This window comes from Aquila chrysaetos, chromosome 6 (assembly GCF_900496995.4).
Source record: "Aquila chrysaetos chrysaetos chromosome 6, bAquChr1.4, whole genome shotgun sequence".
NCBI lineage: Eukaryota > Metazoa > Chordata > Aves > Accipitriformes > Accipitridae > Aquila > Aquila chrysaetos.
Window position 1 is genome coordinate 41,371,321 of NC_044009.1, and position 15,935 is coordinate 41,387,255.

Sequence of the window (15,935 nt, forward strand, 5' to 3'; positions counted from 1 at the left end):
AGTTAGAGGAGGTCTGGATGAGTCCAATGAGGAAAGCTGCTGCTTTGCCAAGAGAGTTCAAGTGTTCGGTGCTTCTAGAAGTTCCTGCAAAGCCTTTGGTAGCTCCTGTGAATGTGTTCACCTTATTTCTGTGCAGGTATGTGTGCTGCTGAGTGCCTCTTACTAATTTATGTTTCCATGGAAAGTACCGTTCATTATCACTTCTTGACTTTCTGCAGGGCTGGAGCTTATAATTTTTTCCCTTAATTGTTTTTGCTTGATGATACCTGTTACCTTTTTGTCTTGGGTTTCTTTCTGCTCTTTGGCTCGCTCTTGCTTCCAGTGAGAATTAATCTCATGGGTTTTAGTTTTCAGAAAATACTTCTTTTTAATCTCATTCATATAGATTCCTGGCCTCTCTAATTGACTAATGGGCACAGGGAGTCATTTGTATTGGGTGACGAGTGGTGCTGGGTCTCCGCAGCACATGGATTATTCTGTTTGCATTCCTGACACGTTCCAGGGGAGTGTTTGGAGCAGAAGGCTGCGATTGCCTCGTGGGTCACAGGGAGGCTTTTTGCTGTGTTCTAGGGGGGAAAATCAGGCCCTAAATTCAGATGAGACTCTGTCCTGTCAGCCTGCTAATCCTAATCTTTAATTCTTTTCAGCAGCATGTTTTCTGGTTTTGGTTTTCATGCTCCCCCATCCCTTAAACGATTCAAGCTTTTCATCTGCCACAATGTTTGAACGGCTCGTTTGTTCTGTACTATGGAAACCTGTTGCTATTGTTACTTCTTTTATAAGATAATTTCCATCAGGAACCTAGAATGGTGGCAAAATGTTGCTCTGTTTTCAAAGACAAATCTTGTGTTTTAAGCTTCCTGTGCTGATTACTTCTGTGTCTGTCTCTCCTGGGTCCTGTTCCTATTTTGGTGTCTGCAGGTTCTTAATCCCCACTCAGGAACGTAGTATCAAAGTGCCTGTCTGCACTGAGAGCTGTGTATGGGCTTTCTGTTCAAGTAGATGTAAGCCATTACCATCCAGCGGCTGCTTAGCACAGCTCTTTGGAGAAGTGCTCTTGCAAGCTAGGCTGATGGTTTAAGAAGTGATTTTTTTTTTTTTTTTTTTTTTTTTTTCCCCTCTGATTTCATATCTCTCAAGAGAGTGATACAGAAAGGTCTGGGATCATTAGAGAATATGAGGAGCCTTACGAATGTGACATACTGTCATCAGCAGTAGTTGTGGCAGCTGCCACCCCGGGCTGGGAGGGAGGAGTGAGGATGATGGGGAGGCAGTGCCCGCAGTCTGAGAGGAAGAGAGTTTTGCAGGGGGTCTGTCTGTTTTTGTTTGGTCAGCAAAGTACACCAACTGCTGTAGCGTAAAGGCATCACACAGTCCTTGTTGGAGGGTGGGATTGATGAGTGCAAGGAGCATAGTCAAAATCCCATATTGACCCCAACAATGGGTAATGAATTGCATTTTTTATTTGGAAACTTTGTAGGAGCACATCTAACTACAACTGACTGTTAATTACTTCCTCTTTCAGATTAGGTTTGCAAGTGCAAACGTGTTTTTTATTTTTAGGTGGCTTGAGGAAATATCTGGTGTTGACACCCCTTTTGCTGCTTTTCTGGGTCACAAGCTCAATTAATTGTTTGGCAGGATCTCAACTCCATGCTTTCTCAGGATGTTCATCAGTCTGTTGTCTGGAGAGGGTGTTCTATGGAAGGTAGCCAGAGGGCATTGCAGAGGCTGCGCATTGGGCTGGGAAACCCTGTTTGATAATTCACTTCTGAGGGCTGGTCTGAAATTGCGGTTGCACTTCCCTGAAGTTATAACTGGAGTTGTTCTCTGTACGATGGTTTTCACCATAACACAGAAGAACGAAAGCAATTAAACAACAGAGACAATAATGAGAGAGCGTGCTGGTAACAAGATGATGGCTTTGACTGGTACCTTCTTAAAGCTTTTTCCAGCGTTGGGAGGCTTGCTTTGTAGGCAGCCCTATATCTGCTTTGCCATATCGCTCTGCTCTCAGACCCTGTACCTCCTCCTTACCTGCTCAGTCTTGTCTCTTCCAACTGTTGGGACAGTGACTGTGTTGTATCTGTACAGCCACTGACATAACAAAGCCTCCGTTGCGTTGGGGTCTACAGGCACAACTGTGATGTAAGGGACTGCTGAAGCGTAATTTATGTGGGTTGTTGAGCCTTGTTTCAGATGGAGAGATGTACAGATAGGAGAGATAAAATCTGTTTACAGATTGTGAGGTCTGTGGTTCACACGTGGTTACATGATATGCTGATAGAGGAGTGAGATAGGTTTTGTGCAGGCAGATTTACTGACCTTGTTACTTAAATTGGTGCTGTTGGTGTTTTTATTAATTACTTCTCTTGTGCCTGGAAACACTGTAGGTATAGGTGAAAAAGAAGGCTGGGTCCGGTCTGTGTCGCAAAGCGTTAGTAGATGCCAGCACCGTGGCATCGAAGTGGCACGGCCAGCACATGCGCATGCTGCTATTACGTTGGCAAATGGAGACGTGAACTGGTTTTGGATGGCATTTTTGTCATTTTCTAAGAGGGGATTTGACAGTCATTCCAGATCCTTCCTCCTCAGAGGCTGATGTGGTTGTAGGACTGTTTTTCCCTTCTTGATGAGAAGCCAATGGGCAGCATTACATGGTAAGGGAAATAATTAAGGAGCTGCAGAAGATCTTATTTGTGCTTGTGAGAGAGGATGGTGCCGAGGATATTCGGTCTTACCCTGCTGCCTTCAGGACCTGCCAGGACAATATTTGAATTTGCCCCAAGAAGGGTGTTTCGGACTGCCACCTCCATGCACCATTTTCTACTGAGGATCTACCCAGTTCAGACTTGTTTTGTTTATAGAAACCAATGTGGACTTACTGCGGCCAAACTCCTGGATTTTATTTTGTGTTCCTCCTGTCTGGCTTTGTCCTCTGTTGTTTCTCTCTCCAAATTACCTTGACACATTGCTGCAAAAGCCTTTCTCTGGGTTGCTCCTGCCACTGTGGACTGCCATCAGTATCTCTTACTGCTTCTCCATCTTACGACCATGAGCTGCCAGGCCTGTGCGCAGCCCTGCGCAGGCAGAGCATCCTGTGCTGCTCCTGAGGAATGCCTGTGGCGTGTCCCCTTCAGGGGCTGGCTTCACTGGTGGTGAGCCAAAGGAGGTCAGATCTCCTTCACAAGCCCTTCGCCTTCCTCCTGCCCCGGTAACAGCTGGCTGCCTGGGTAAAGTGATTATTCATGCATGCTAATGCTGACAGTGGACCCCAGAGGTTTACAGGGAGTGCTCCAGTCGGGCTTCCCGCCAGCTCCATCGTAACCCCAAACGACAGAAGTGTCTCCCAGTAGAGGAGATGGGGATGTGAATGGAAAGGGGTGAAGTATTCCTGTGATGCACGCACTCTTTGTTGTTACTTAGACTTCTTGCTTAGTTAGGTCAACTTGGATCTTTCATTTTATCATTCTTTTTACCAAGCTGCCATATGTCTTTGCTTCTGTAGCAAAGGAGCCGTTTGGAGCCCTGGTTTGGTTTTGTGGGAGGTGGGAGCGTGGGGAACATGCTTGTGGGAGTGGAAGGAAGCAGTGCCATGGTGCCGCTTAAGGTTTGACCTTATTACTGCATAGACAGCTGCTGGTTAGGTCCTTTGTGGTATTGCGAATAGGTTGATGTTTTGGATGATTTTCCACAGAGATGAAGCTGGATGATTTGTAGGACTGCCTGCAGGCAAAGCAGGGGTCCCTTCAGCAGTAGCACAGCAGGGACTTGGGAGGGTTCAAATTGCTCTGGACAGAAGTGCCAGGAGGCAGCCAAGGATGGCTGCTGGGGGCACATTACTGACCTCATCCTCAAACCAGTGTTTCCTGAGCCTGGTGCCTTGTCTGGAGTGTCTTGGCCTGGGTGGTAGTGTGCTGATTTTGGGGGTGGTTTCTGGCTTTTTAGGTTTTGGGTTTTTGTTGTTTTTTTGTTCCTTTTTTTCCCTTCTTCTTTTTCTTTTAGTCTTTATAACAAACTCTTACACTGCCTCTTCAAGTTGTATAATTAAATTGCAAGAACTGGAGTCCTAATTACCCTCTCCCATGTGAGAGTTGAGGAGCTCATCTTCAGAGAGAGGCTGTTGGCTGAGATCCAGAAGAGACAAATCTCAGAGCAGAGGCTGCATCTGTGTTGATATTTACTCTTATTAAAGATAATGGTCATTACCAAGTGATATCAGAGCAGGTTGCTCTTTGCAGGTTATTTTTGTCTGGCTGTAAGTGAAAGCAGAAAGGAAAAGCAGAATGGGTCCATCTCTGTCATTTCTATACGCCTCCTTTTCTGCTTTTTCCAAAGAATCGTTAGTATAGCATCTGAGCTTGGGGGGGTCTGGCATGTGCAAAAATCTGCACTGATGCATGAAAAAATTACTGATACATATTTAGACACTTCCTATTCTGGGAATTTGCTCCTCTTCCATCCCTTGCATCAGCGCAGATAGCTTGCATAAACAGACTGAACTCCCAATGCAGCGGTGCAGAGAATCTGCCCACTAAATGGTAAGAGACATACTGGAGCAAACTGCTGCTTTCTTTCCTGTGGTAATGGATGTGCATTCAGGCAGCTATGTGAATCTCTACAAATGGAGCAGTCCTGAAAGCAGGGCAGGCTTAGATCCTGTTTCCTTCCAGTGAAACAGCTGTTCATATCTTTCTTTTTTTTAACAGAAACTCATGCAAACAGAAAATGAATTGGTAGGAGTTGGTAGCTGCTTGTTAAGAGGTACATCGTAGTAGTAATATTTTGTAGCCTTTTTCCACTATAAAGCTTGCAGAACTTTTCTAAGATGAGTATCCAGATCTCTAAATGACACATAAGGAAAAATTATACTTTTTTTCCCCACCTGGCTTAAAGTTGCACCAAATCGGTGGCAGAACTGGCAGCAGAATTGTCTTCATACCCATTTTGGTCGTCTACTGATGCTGGAACAATTGTCTGTACATCTTGGGGTTTCACAGACCCTGTTGCTGGAGGTAGGTTTCAGCATTACGCTTGTTCACGTCAACCACCTGACATTTGTCTTGGCAAGGCTGAGATGGCCACAAATACACGTGTATCCTGGAAACATTTGGAAGTGTCTAGAAGAGCATTTACAAATGTTGACTGTGGTGCGGGCTGACTTTCGTTAGCTGTCTGGCAGTCAGCTGCAGCAGGGCCACAAGGGCTTCTCTATGCCTCTAGATCTGTCTGGGGTAGGACAGGAGGATGATCTGAAACTGGTGCCTCCTCCTGAGATTCCCTGACCTTCCAGTCGCTTAGGTTTAGCCCATGGGACTGTTGGAGGGCTACAGGTGAGAGAAGACAGGATGCTTCTGGCCCCTGGGTTTGATGTTGCTGCAGACTTTCTGTACAAACTCCACATGGCAAACCAGCTTTTCAGCAAAACTCCAAATCCAGGCTATTTGTTTCGTAATCTAGTTTTGTTACAAGGAGACGTGTTCATGTTACTCAATGAACAGATGACATGTTTTAGCTCCACCTTCCACTACAGTCTGGGGAAAACAAAGATGCAGCAGACAACAGGAAAATAACTGTCTTCTCAGGCTCAGATCTCCAGCCTCCTGGAGAAGCAAAGAAGGCATTTATGGGTTACAATGCCTAGCTTTGGCTATGATCTGAAAATGCAGAACTGACATGAATTCAGTAAGACTCTTCAGATAAACATACAACTGGGATTACAGGTGCTCCTTCCTAGTGAGGTAGTTGCATGCTTTGTTAGTTCCTTAAAATGCTCATTTCTGTCTTCAGCATAATATTCTGATTTTGATGCATGTGTCCATGGCACATCCCTCCTCATTTCCCTCTACAATAAGCATTTGGGAAGTTTCCACAAAGGCATGCTCTCATCTGCAGCACACTGCAAACTTACTGTTTGTTGTTCCTTACATTTGCAGAAAGGCAGCTGGAGAACATTGGAAGAATTAGCACTAGTGTTGGCAGCAGCACTTAATTTGGTGGAGTTCTTGCAACTCTTGCATCTCGGTGTCTCTAATGTGTCTCTAATCAGTTTAAACTTGATGGGTTTTCAGTGTTTTCATTTTCTAAATTGATTTATCTGCGTAAAAGGTACAAGTTGTCCTCTGCTGGGAACAAGTTTCCAAGCTTTTTAATCTTTCTGTTTGTCAATGCAAAGAATAGTCTTGTCAGTGTGAATCATCCTCTTTTCTTTGTAGTTGTACTGTTTCACTCATCTCCCCAGGTCTTTGACTTCATATTCACTTCAGCTTAAAGTATCCTTATAGCTTCACTTCTACATTGTTTAGGACAGCAGTTAGGCCTTGAAGACCCTTTACCTGCCCACCTAAGCAAATGTATATGCAGTTTTCTCCAGTGACCCTTCTCTCTTCTTCAACTCAGCTTATCTGGTGCTGGAAGCAGTTCACTCTTGTTCAGTTTGAAAGCCACCTCCAGCAGGTCTGTCTGCTGTTACATGCCTCCTTGTTCAGGAGCTGTGGCAGATGGTCTTTACCTCCGCTTGCCAGGTGTGGCTCCAGGACACATCCCTCATACCTAGAGTGAAGGGGGTTGCTGGGCTTGGGCCTTCAAAATTTGAATTGGTTTTTGTTTTCTGCAGGACCTTTTAAGGCTAGCCACTTGTGATCTGGGCTTTGAGATACCATGAAGATGTTTCTTTTTGGTTCTGAGTTATTTTCTGCCAGATATAAAAGCTGACCTGCTCTTCTTCTTTGAATCTTTTCACAAATAGTACTCTTTAAACACCACCCTAACAGTAGCACGGTCTTCTTGAAAACTGGACTTCCTAAATTATGTTAATCCCATGGAAAGAAGGTCTACTGAGGTACTCGCACATGCTAGAATGGGCTGCTTTTCTACTGGTTAGGGTCTGCCTTTGGAATGTGGTTTTAACACAGTTCACTGTGTCCTGACCAAGCAAACGGAGAAACTAAATTGGCTAATGCAGCTTTCCACAATGCTTGTCCCACAAACTTAGCTGAACAGCTTCCAAATTACTGTTAGTTGCAACTAATTGCTGATGAGGGAGCACAGCAATGAGTTTTCAGAACTGAATGCATTTGATTTCCTTTCTTGTAACCATTTTTCTTCCAATATGTGTTTTTTGCAGTGATACTGAAAGCCGAAAATTATGCAAGAAGATGAAAGTAGATCCTAATTCAAAGGAGAAAGGAGTGGAATTACTCCATTATAAGTGAGTGCTGGGCTGGGATTTGTAGTTCCTAATTGTTGATGCCCCTGTTAGGACCATTTGTTCTCCTTGCGGCTCCATAATGCTGCAGCATGAAGAAAGACTTCTTATTTTTTTATCCTTTGACATGTGAAATTGACTGCTGTTTCTTCAGTTTGCAAGCATGTGTTGTGACAGAAGTTGAGATAAATTTATTCTGCTGTTGAATAGAGTACACTAAAAGCACGAGCGGGGTGCCTGGGAGAGATGCCCAGTGGACTAAAACTACCCAATGCACAGGGCTGATGCCTGAGATTTGAGCTCTCTTACTTTCTCTGTCACGTGCCCACTCGCATGTGCCTTGGGCAAGTTGCTTCACCTCTCTGTGCTTGCTTTTCAGACTTGAGATAGTACTTCATAAAGTAAGTGGAGAAAGGCAAGTGTAGTCAGACAGCAAGAGATTTTCTTCCTGGAAATAATAGGAGTGGGAGTACTGTTAAGTGTAAGAGACACCAAGCAGCTGCATCTCCATCTCCAAAGATTGTGCCTTAGTAAATATTCTTGTTAAAGTGTCAGGGAGGAAATTATTTACTAGAAACCTGTTTGCTTTACACTCTCTTTTGCACCCTCCCTTTTTCCTTACTCTTTTTTCCCCCCTGAAATTACTGTACTGTAAATTCTACTTAGTTCTGTGGCTTCAGCAGGATAACATTTTTCTGGTTAGTGAGAAGTGAGGAAGAGCAGCTGTATGATTTCCAGCAACGTTTCTGTAAGTTAACACTATTCCCTACTCCTTGTTCAACAGGGACGGTGCATTTCATACTGAATATAACAGAGCGGTCACATTGAAGGTAAATTTAAATATTTGATTATTATTCTTTTGGTTTTGCTAGATATGGGGGAGATATTTGTGGATTAAAAAGGTGTTGGTACTTTTTCATGCTGAAGGCATGAAAGGGAGGGGGTTAATCTTCATAAACAGCTGTCAGAATGACCTAAAGGTTTTTGTGTGTGTACGTGTCTGCCAACCACAGATCCAGGAAAATTGTGTATTATTAAAAAGATTGAACCCATGTTGAACTTTAATGTAAATTGTGAGTTAACTTGCAGGCTGGTAACAAATAGGGATATTCTTGGTTTGATTACAAGGTGCTATTAATGGCAATATAACTAAAAAGCATTAGCTGATACTGCATTTTGATAAGGAGTTCTCTGAGGTTTTTAGGTTGTGTGTTTATAAACTTTAAAGAGAGCTGAGTGGCCTTATCTTTTATCGGATTATGGAACCGCAGTTCCTATGGATATGCCGTGAGTGCAGCAGGGATAAAACGACCTTCCTTCTCCTGCAAACCTTGACACAAAGCAACAGAAAGCAACATTCTGTGAGGGCAATGGAAGGCAGAGGACATGAAACATGAAATGAATGTGTAGATCTTGATGATTGTGGAAATGGTGGACTAAAAGCACAGTAAGCAGGCCAAAAGTTTGCAGCCTTCCTCTGTGAAGCCTTGGTGAAGCGCTGGGAGTAGTCTCAAGTCAGGCTGCAGCCCTGCGATGTCTTGGCTTCCAGAAATGACTTCTGTCCAGCTCTAATGCCCAGTTCCCATTTCTCTTCCTCCTCCAGCAAACGCAGGCACTGCACCATCGTTGGTCTTGTGGAGGCTTGATGGCACCACCCCAGGCTGACATCATTGCATTTACTTCCCCTTTCTGGCTTGTTCAGGGGTTTGGCCTGGGATGGAGGAAAGCCTGCGTGAGATGCTGCGTGAACCTGAGTCTGTCAGAGTGGCCGTTCCTAAGCGTGCCTGCTCTGGACCTTTGTTTTACGGGCAGAGTTGTTGTGGGGTAGTGATGGGAGGACTGTCTTGGAAGCACGCCCTGGCTTGAATCATCCATTCAGCCTGCACTTGGGGTTGTCATGCAGGATTCGCCTGAGGTTGGGAGAGTAGGACGGTGTATCTTCCCATCTCCTGCAGTAGAAATCTTGCCTGGCACTAGGAAGGGCAATGTTAGATACTCCGCCTAGTCAGCAAGTGCCTGAAGCTCCTTCTGCACTTAGTGAAGGAATGCACCTGGTGAATTTTTTTCCCTCTTGGTGGGTGGTGGGGCAAGGGAGGCTTGTTAGTTGCTTAAATTTGGGTGATTTAATGCATGACATGTCTTTCCTGCCCTCCATAAAGTGCTGCAACCAGAAATCAGTGCTGTGACTCTTCTTTACAGATCAGATCAACTGGAAAGCACCTGCAGGGCCCCGGGGAGTGTGGGGCTGAGAGGCAATCGTAGCACAACAGGAACCATACCATTTATTCCTTCAGTTGCTGTTTTGTGATGAGCATTTCCCCCTTCCCTTTTGCCCTGCCTGCTGGGGAGAAGGAAGCAGCATCCTGTGGACAGGGATGTGGGTGGAAGAGGTGTTCTGAAGCTCCCTCACTCTAGGAGCTCTAGTCTTTCTTACTTTGACTGCCCCTGTGAAACCAGCTGCTTATGATTTACAGGTTGGACAGTGCATCAGATCTGGGCAGTGGTCAAATAACTCAGCTGAGTGTTTACTTGTTCTGCTGCTCCCAGCTGCCGGAATATTTTCTGTATTTCTCCCTCTATACCACTTCTTGTTTTCTTCTGTTGAGGCAGTGACCTTTCTTTCTCTCTCAGCTGTGTTTGTCAGGAATCTCCCAGTACATCACAAACAACGAGCAGCAGAGCAACACAATTACGTAGGGTATCATACTCATTTTACGGACAGGTGGACACACTGAAGAACAAGGAGATTAAAGGATTTGTTTCACATCATTCAGCAAGCTTGTGGCAATAAAACTTGGATGTTCTTTCCAGGCATCCAGTAGACATACTAATATATGTATGACATTTTGGAGAATGATGGACACAGCTCTGAAGAACTGTAAAAGGATTCTTCTGAAGTAATGGCAATTTCATAGATGTGACTGATCCAGCTGATAGTGTACTTGTATTTTTAAGAAAAGCTTTTCATTTCTTAAAGTAACTAAATCCTTATGTAATTAGCAGAGATGCCCTTGTGGGTTTACTGTTAGAAAAATGAGGAATAAAGGATAGCTCAGTGTTCACAGTGGGGGTGAAGTTGGTTAGCAGTCAGAACCTCCTGCTGCTGAGACCTGTGTTAGGATCTGAGCTGTTTGGGGTATCTTGTAAAGGGTGGTGGACTGCAAGATAACAAAGTTCAGTGGTGCCAAATTATTAGGAATAGTTTTTAAAAAAAAAAATTCCAACTCTTTGCAGAAGGGCTTAGGTTCTCACAGTACCAAGTGGCTTGTCAATATGAAAGTAGGAACTTGTGGGGTAGAGAACATGAGGGAAGGAAAGGATGCAGGCCCAGCTATGCTGGAGACATGCAGACTATTGTAATGGGTTTTGAATTACCAGACAGGACAGTGGTTGGCTTGAAAATACTGGCCCTGCGCTTAACAGTATTTAAAAGTCAAATGATAGGAAAGGAACAGAGAACAGAAGAGGAAATGTTATTCCACCCTCCAAGTCCATTGGGTTCCTTCATATTGTATCTTGTATGTGATTCTGGTTGCCCCATCAAGTGAAGGGTGTGGAAGTACTGCAGAAGGGCAGTGAGGATGATCAGAGGCATGGATGGCTTGAATATTCACGTGAAGATTCTTGGGCTTGGAAAAAAGGATAACTGGAGGAGATTACAATAGATATTTGTATAACTGTGAGTAGCTTGAAGAAGGGAATGATTACCTATTTTTTTTCTCCAGACTTGGGTGCAAACGGGCATTTTGGGGTGGCTGATTTGAAACAAATAACTGCAATGTTTAAAAAAAAAAAAAAAAGTAGTTGTGGAACTTGTAGCTACATGTTGTGAAAGCCAAGAATTTAGGAGTCTTAACAGTTTTAGATAGTCATAAAGGATAGATCCATTGATAGTTAGCAAGCACAGAGGTCCAAATACAACAGCTGGTGCAGAGTCCATAAACTTAATTACTTTTTGCCAGAAATTGAGAGCATATACCAGTGTATGTTATTTAAGAATGGTACTAGCATAGTTTTTCCCCAAGTATCTGTAGTCAGCTGCTGTTGGAGATCTAAGCTTAGATGAGTCTTTGATCTTAACTGATACGTCTGTTCATATGTTGCCTTAGCCACACCGTGTCCTAATCCTTGACAGTGCCATAAGGCCAGTATCTAGGCTGTGTTTATTACATGATAAAGCCCTTTCTGGAGAATAAGGTACAGGGAGAGTTTTGCTCTCCTTCTAAAATGAAGAAAACTCATTAAAGTATAAATCTGCTCAGTACTAGCAAAGGGAATAGACTAACCCAATAAATTGGTCCTGCTCTATACTCTGAATCCTTTTCAAGTTTGCTGTTGTAAGGAGAGTGTGCGTGGAATCAAGGGAAGTCTTTTTATTAGCATCCCTATTGCATTATGCTTCCAAGGAGTGAAAAGTACAGGGATGCATTTCTGTGTGTGTGTATGTATATATATTTTTCAGGTTAAAACTGAGGTCCATATGTGATAGCCAGCTATTGTGCTGTTAAAACTTGCTTGCTTTTAGCAGCATAGGCTGGCTGAAGCCATGTCCTGTATTCTGCTGAATCAATGTTTAAGGTTCAAAGCTGTCACAGGCATTTGGGCGGCGGGCTCTGTGGGTGCTGTGGGGTCAAAGCAGGTCCTGACCATGTCGTGGCAGGACAGGAGCGTAGCTGATTCTTCAGCGTGGGGCTTGCTGTGGCCTGGACCTTGCTCTGGTCTCTAACCCAGCAGCCTGGGGACCACTGCTTTTCTGCGATTAGAAAGTGCTGTAGTTCGTTTGGCGGGGTGGGGTGGGGGTGTTTTTTTCCTATTTAAAGGCACACAGGAAGTTCTCTTCACTGCGTGGAGTAATGAGTGCACGGCAATGTACTGCCTGCTCCTGCCAGAAGACATTACACATCTAATTTTTTCTGTCTTGGCTGAGAGGGAGAGGCTGGATGAATTAAATCTCTTTAATCCCCCATCCTCTAACCACATCTGTTTCTACATGACTGAACGTGGCATGCAGGAATTCTTGAAACTAGCAGAGTCAATTGCACTCATTAGCTGTTTAAAATGTTGACCCCCCTCTCCTCCCCTCCAGTGTATAGTTGAGGTCTGTGCAGACTCAGAGTGAGCAGAACTTGATGTTCTACGTTTAGGAAAGCTACATCTCCACTGTTTTGTCTTCTTCTCTCCTTTCCTCATATATTATTAAGTCTTCTTAGGGCATCATTTGGGATGTTAATGCCTATAGTTTTAGAGCTTTTTACAACTGTAACTCCATTATAAATCACTTAATTTTATTTTTTTTCCTAGCTAGCTCCTTTCTCTGTTAATGCCATATTAAAACAAATTTCTTCTCCTTGAAGTGTTTGTGGTCCCAAAACTACTACCTCACCCCTTAGGTCTTCTTACTGTGTACATTAAGTGCTTTGCTTGCTGTCTGGTGACTAAATATATTCTGCCTCTTGTGATAAGACAAATCTCTTCAATATTAGCTGTGCAAGTAGACAGAAACATAAATGCAATAAATGGATCCTGCCATAAGCTCTGAATCCTCCCGAGCCTTGCGTTACTGAGATGCAGGAAAATGACCTGAACTCCACTATCGGTTGATAAGCTGTTGGGATGTTGTACCGGAGCAGACCTACCAAAGGCAGAGAGGTTGGCAAAGGTGTCTCTGAGGCTGTTTCAGTGGCATGTGTCACCAGGTGTGCTGCTAACCTGCTCTGGAGAAGGTGGAGTACAGACCTAGGCTTTTAGATGGATATTCTTGGTGTGTGTTACTATATACTCAGCTCTGCTCTTCAGTCATGAGCTGCTTTGGCAAAATATCCCATGGGCTGAAAAAGGCTTTAATGAAGGTTTTCTTTGCTCCAACTGCAAGTAAGTCCACATAGTGCTGTGGCAGCATCATCCACTCACTCTTGCATTGAAGGAAGCTCCTCAGGACCTCACTACATTAGTAGTGCGGCAGAGATCCTGTCTGGAAGTGGACATGTACTTACAAGCAATGCCACAGAGAAAGCAACAGGGTCAATCTTGTTATCAATTAATATGTATAATATGATTGAAATAACCAGGGACCTGCTAAAGTCCTGTGTACAGCCCACATCAGTTAATATTTAAAATAAGGAAACAATAACTAGACGTGATTTAGGGTTTAGGAACTAACTATTAGACAATGGGGCTTTATGTTCATGTTAGAAAAGATAGTGGATTGTGGTCTGGTCAGTAAACCTCAAAGAACCACTTGGAACTGCCAAGATCAGGGAAGAAGTAGGTAAAAGGTGGAGATTGCGACCACCAACTCATTGGCCACCTACTCAAATGATAACCACCTACTCAAAAGAAGACAAGAAAGAAGACAGAGTCTGCACACTAATTTACATGAGGGGCACGCAAGAAAGAACCAATCATTAAGGGAAATAATGAATATGTATTACTTAAGTATATAAATGTGGAAATTATTGAGACAAAGGGGTGCTGTCTTGAGACAGGCACCCATTCATGCACATCAATGAAATTAGTTTGAAAATACCTCAACTCTGTGTGTTATTGGCTTGCATACTGGGTAAACGGACCCCATTTGTGGGACAACACAGAATACAGGATATGGTGAAGGTCATGGGAACCTGAGCTCTACATGAAGAGAAATTTTTCCTGCTAAGCCAGGGAGTAGCTGTGGAAGTATTGCAGATCTAGTACCATTGAAAGAGCTCTCTGATGGATCCTTGATGCTACTGTCTGTGTGCTGGTCTACTTCCACATTGTTTCCCCCAGTTTTGTAGTGGAAACAGGAATGTTTCGTTGGGATATCAGTTATGAGGAAAGTACACACCCATGTATCACTTGGTTCTGCAATAGATTTGTGTTCATCTGCATTAGGGCAGATGAGTATATGAGCAGAAAAGCAAAGGCTCTAATTGGATGGGGTTTGCATGATAGCATGGATTTGAGATTGGATGTCTCATGGTTTCCATTCATTTTGCTTTAAAAGCTTTTTTCCTTCTTTATTACAGTCTATGGTGGCTTTTCTCAAGGATCCAGAAGGTGCTCCACTGTGGGAGGAAGATCCTGAAGCCAAAGATGTTGTGCATGTTGACAGTGAAAAGGTACATTAGCTGGATAGATGTTCTATATGTTTTATAAATGTAGAGGATGAAGGGAGTGTGTATGTTTGTGTTAATAAAGCACCATTATTTCCTTTCTTTGGAAGGGAAGTTTAAAGCATCCAAACTGTTAGAAGTGACTTGAGAAAGTTTGTGGATTGTGATAACTATAAAGTCTCCTGCTTCCTGCCTTCCTCGCCCCTACAAGTGTTCATGATATTAGTCTGCCAGCTACACGGCAAGTATCAAAGCATTGTGGATGGTGCGTAAGAGACCTGTTTGTCTCAGGAAAGTGTAGCAGCTTGCAAGATGCAGTTGCTGCAGGATGCAAGTAGGAGGTAAAATGCTGCTCTTACAACTGCAAGTTGTCATTAAATCTTGGGTTCCCTCATGTGTCTGAGGAAGTCTGGAGCAGAAAGGAACAGGATCCAGATCTTGAGTGATTTAACCTTGTACAGTAACTGTTCTCTTGGTGTTAAGTGGGAAAGCAGCAAATACAATGAAACTACCTTAAAAAGCCAACGCCACCACAGAGCTACCCGTTATAATATCTCTAATATGATCAGCCTGGTCTTTTGTATTAGTTTTCTAGTCTATAGATTTTTAAAACTTTAATTGATTGGACTCTAGCTGGTATTTCGTAAAGGGTCTTTTCAATTTTCTAGCTTTCATTTTTAATATTAGAAACAGTTATTTTGACATTCAGTTTTTGTAGGAAGATTAATTTTTAATGTTCACCCTCTGTGCTCTATTACAAGCCTTGCAAGGCTTGCATTCAATTTTAAAACTTCATCTGGTTTCTCTATCATGCTGGTACTGAAAAATCTTTTCTCATAGCTTCTCATAGATTCGACAAGGTTTCATAGTGTGGAAGCTGAACTTGGTTTGTCTATTATTGTCTGACTTTTTGAGTTAGAGTATGGCTTTTTGGATGGGTTAGGGAAGAAAAAGTTTCCAGTCAGAGATTCTGCAGTGAGAATAAACTAAGCCATGCAACTTCCACATCTCAACAGTGAAGATACTGGTCTAGGATTTTTAGCAGATACTTGAATCTATAACAAATTTTGCCATCTTCTTTCAAGTTAAAATTGAGCAAGGAGAAGAAACTCAAGTTTTGTCTGTTAGGAAAGATGACTCCTCTTCCCTCAGATGAATGATCCTGTACTCTATGAATACATATATTAACTTTTTAAAGTTGTAACACAAATAATAAGAGGTGTCCTTGGGTATAGGTCTGTTTTTATTTTTTTGGTTCATTCGCTAGGAATTGAGAAGGCTTCTGAAGAAGGAAGACAAACCCCTTCTGATGATGTTCTATGCCCCATGTAAGTAACCCAGCATGTCCTGTCATGTCACTCTTCCTTCTCCACTGAGAGATGTCCTAATCTGACTAGAAGCCTCACCTGTGCTTTGCTAATACCATCTTGTCCCACCTTTATAATTCAGCTCCTTGTGTTATTCTGCTTGTTTGTCCTCAGTTTTCCCCTAGTTGCCCATCGCTTGTATCCTAGTCTTGCCTTTTTCTCTTGTGATAATGACTCTTGCTCATTGTTCTTTCAAGCAGCTGCTTTCTGTAATTTCTTTACCCGTTGTCCTTTCTATATTTGTGTTGTACAAAACAGAAACACTGT

General features: G+C 43.2%; 1 protein-coding gene across 3 annotated transcripts in view; it reads left to right on the forward strand.

The window, feature by feature from the left end:
* The window catches only part of PDIA5 (protein disulfide isomerase family A member 5), a 103,292-nt gene that overhangs the window by 22,385 nt on the left and 64,972 nt on the right, over window positions 1-15,935 (forward strand). For all 3 annotated transcript variants that reach the window (XR_005932690.1, XM_030018223.2, XM_041124412.1), the window contains exons 4-7: window positions 7,127-7,210; window positions 7,992-8,037; window positions 14,215-14,307; window positions 15,569-15,629. Coding sequence is in view for 2 of the 3 variants with exons in the window: in XM_030018223.2 (XP_029874083.1) it covers window positions 7,127-7,210; window positions 7,992-8,037; window positions 14,215-14,307; window positions 15,569-15,629 (284 nt within the window). In the remaining variant the exon portion in view is untranslated. The remainder of the gene's footprint in view (window positions 1-7,126; window positions 7,211-7,991; window positions 8,038-14,214; window positions 14,308-15,568; window positions 15,630-15,935) is intronic.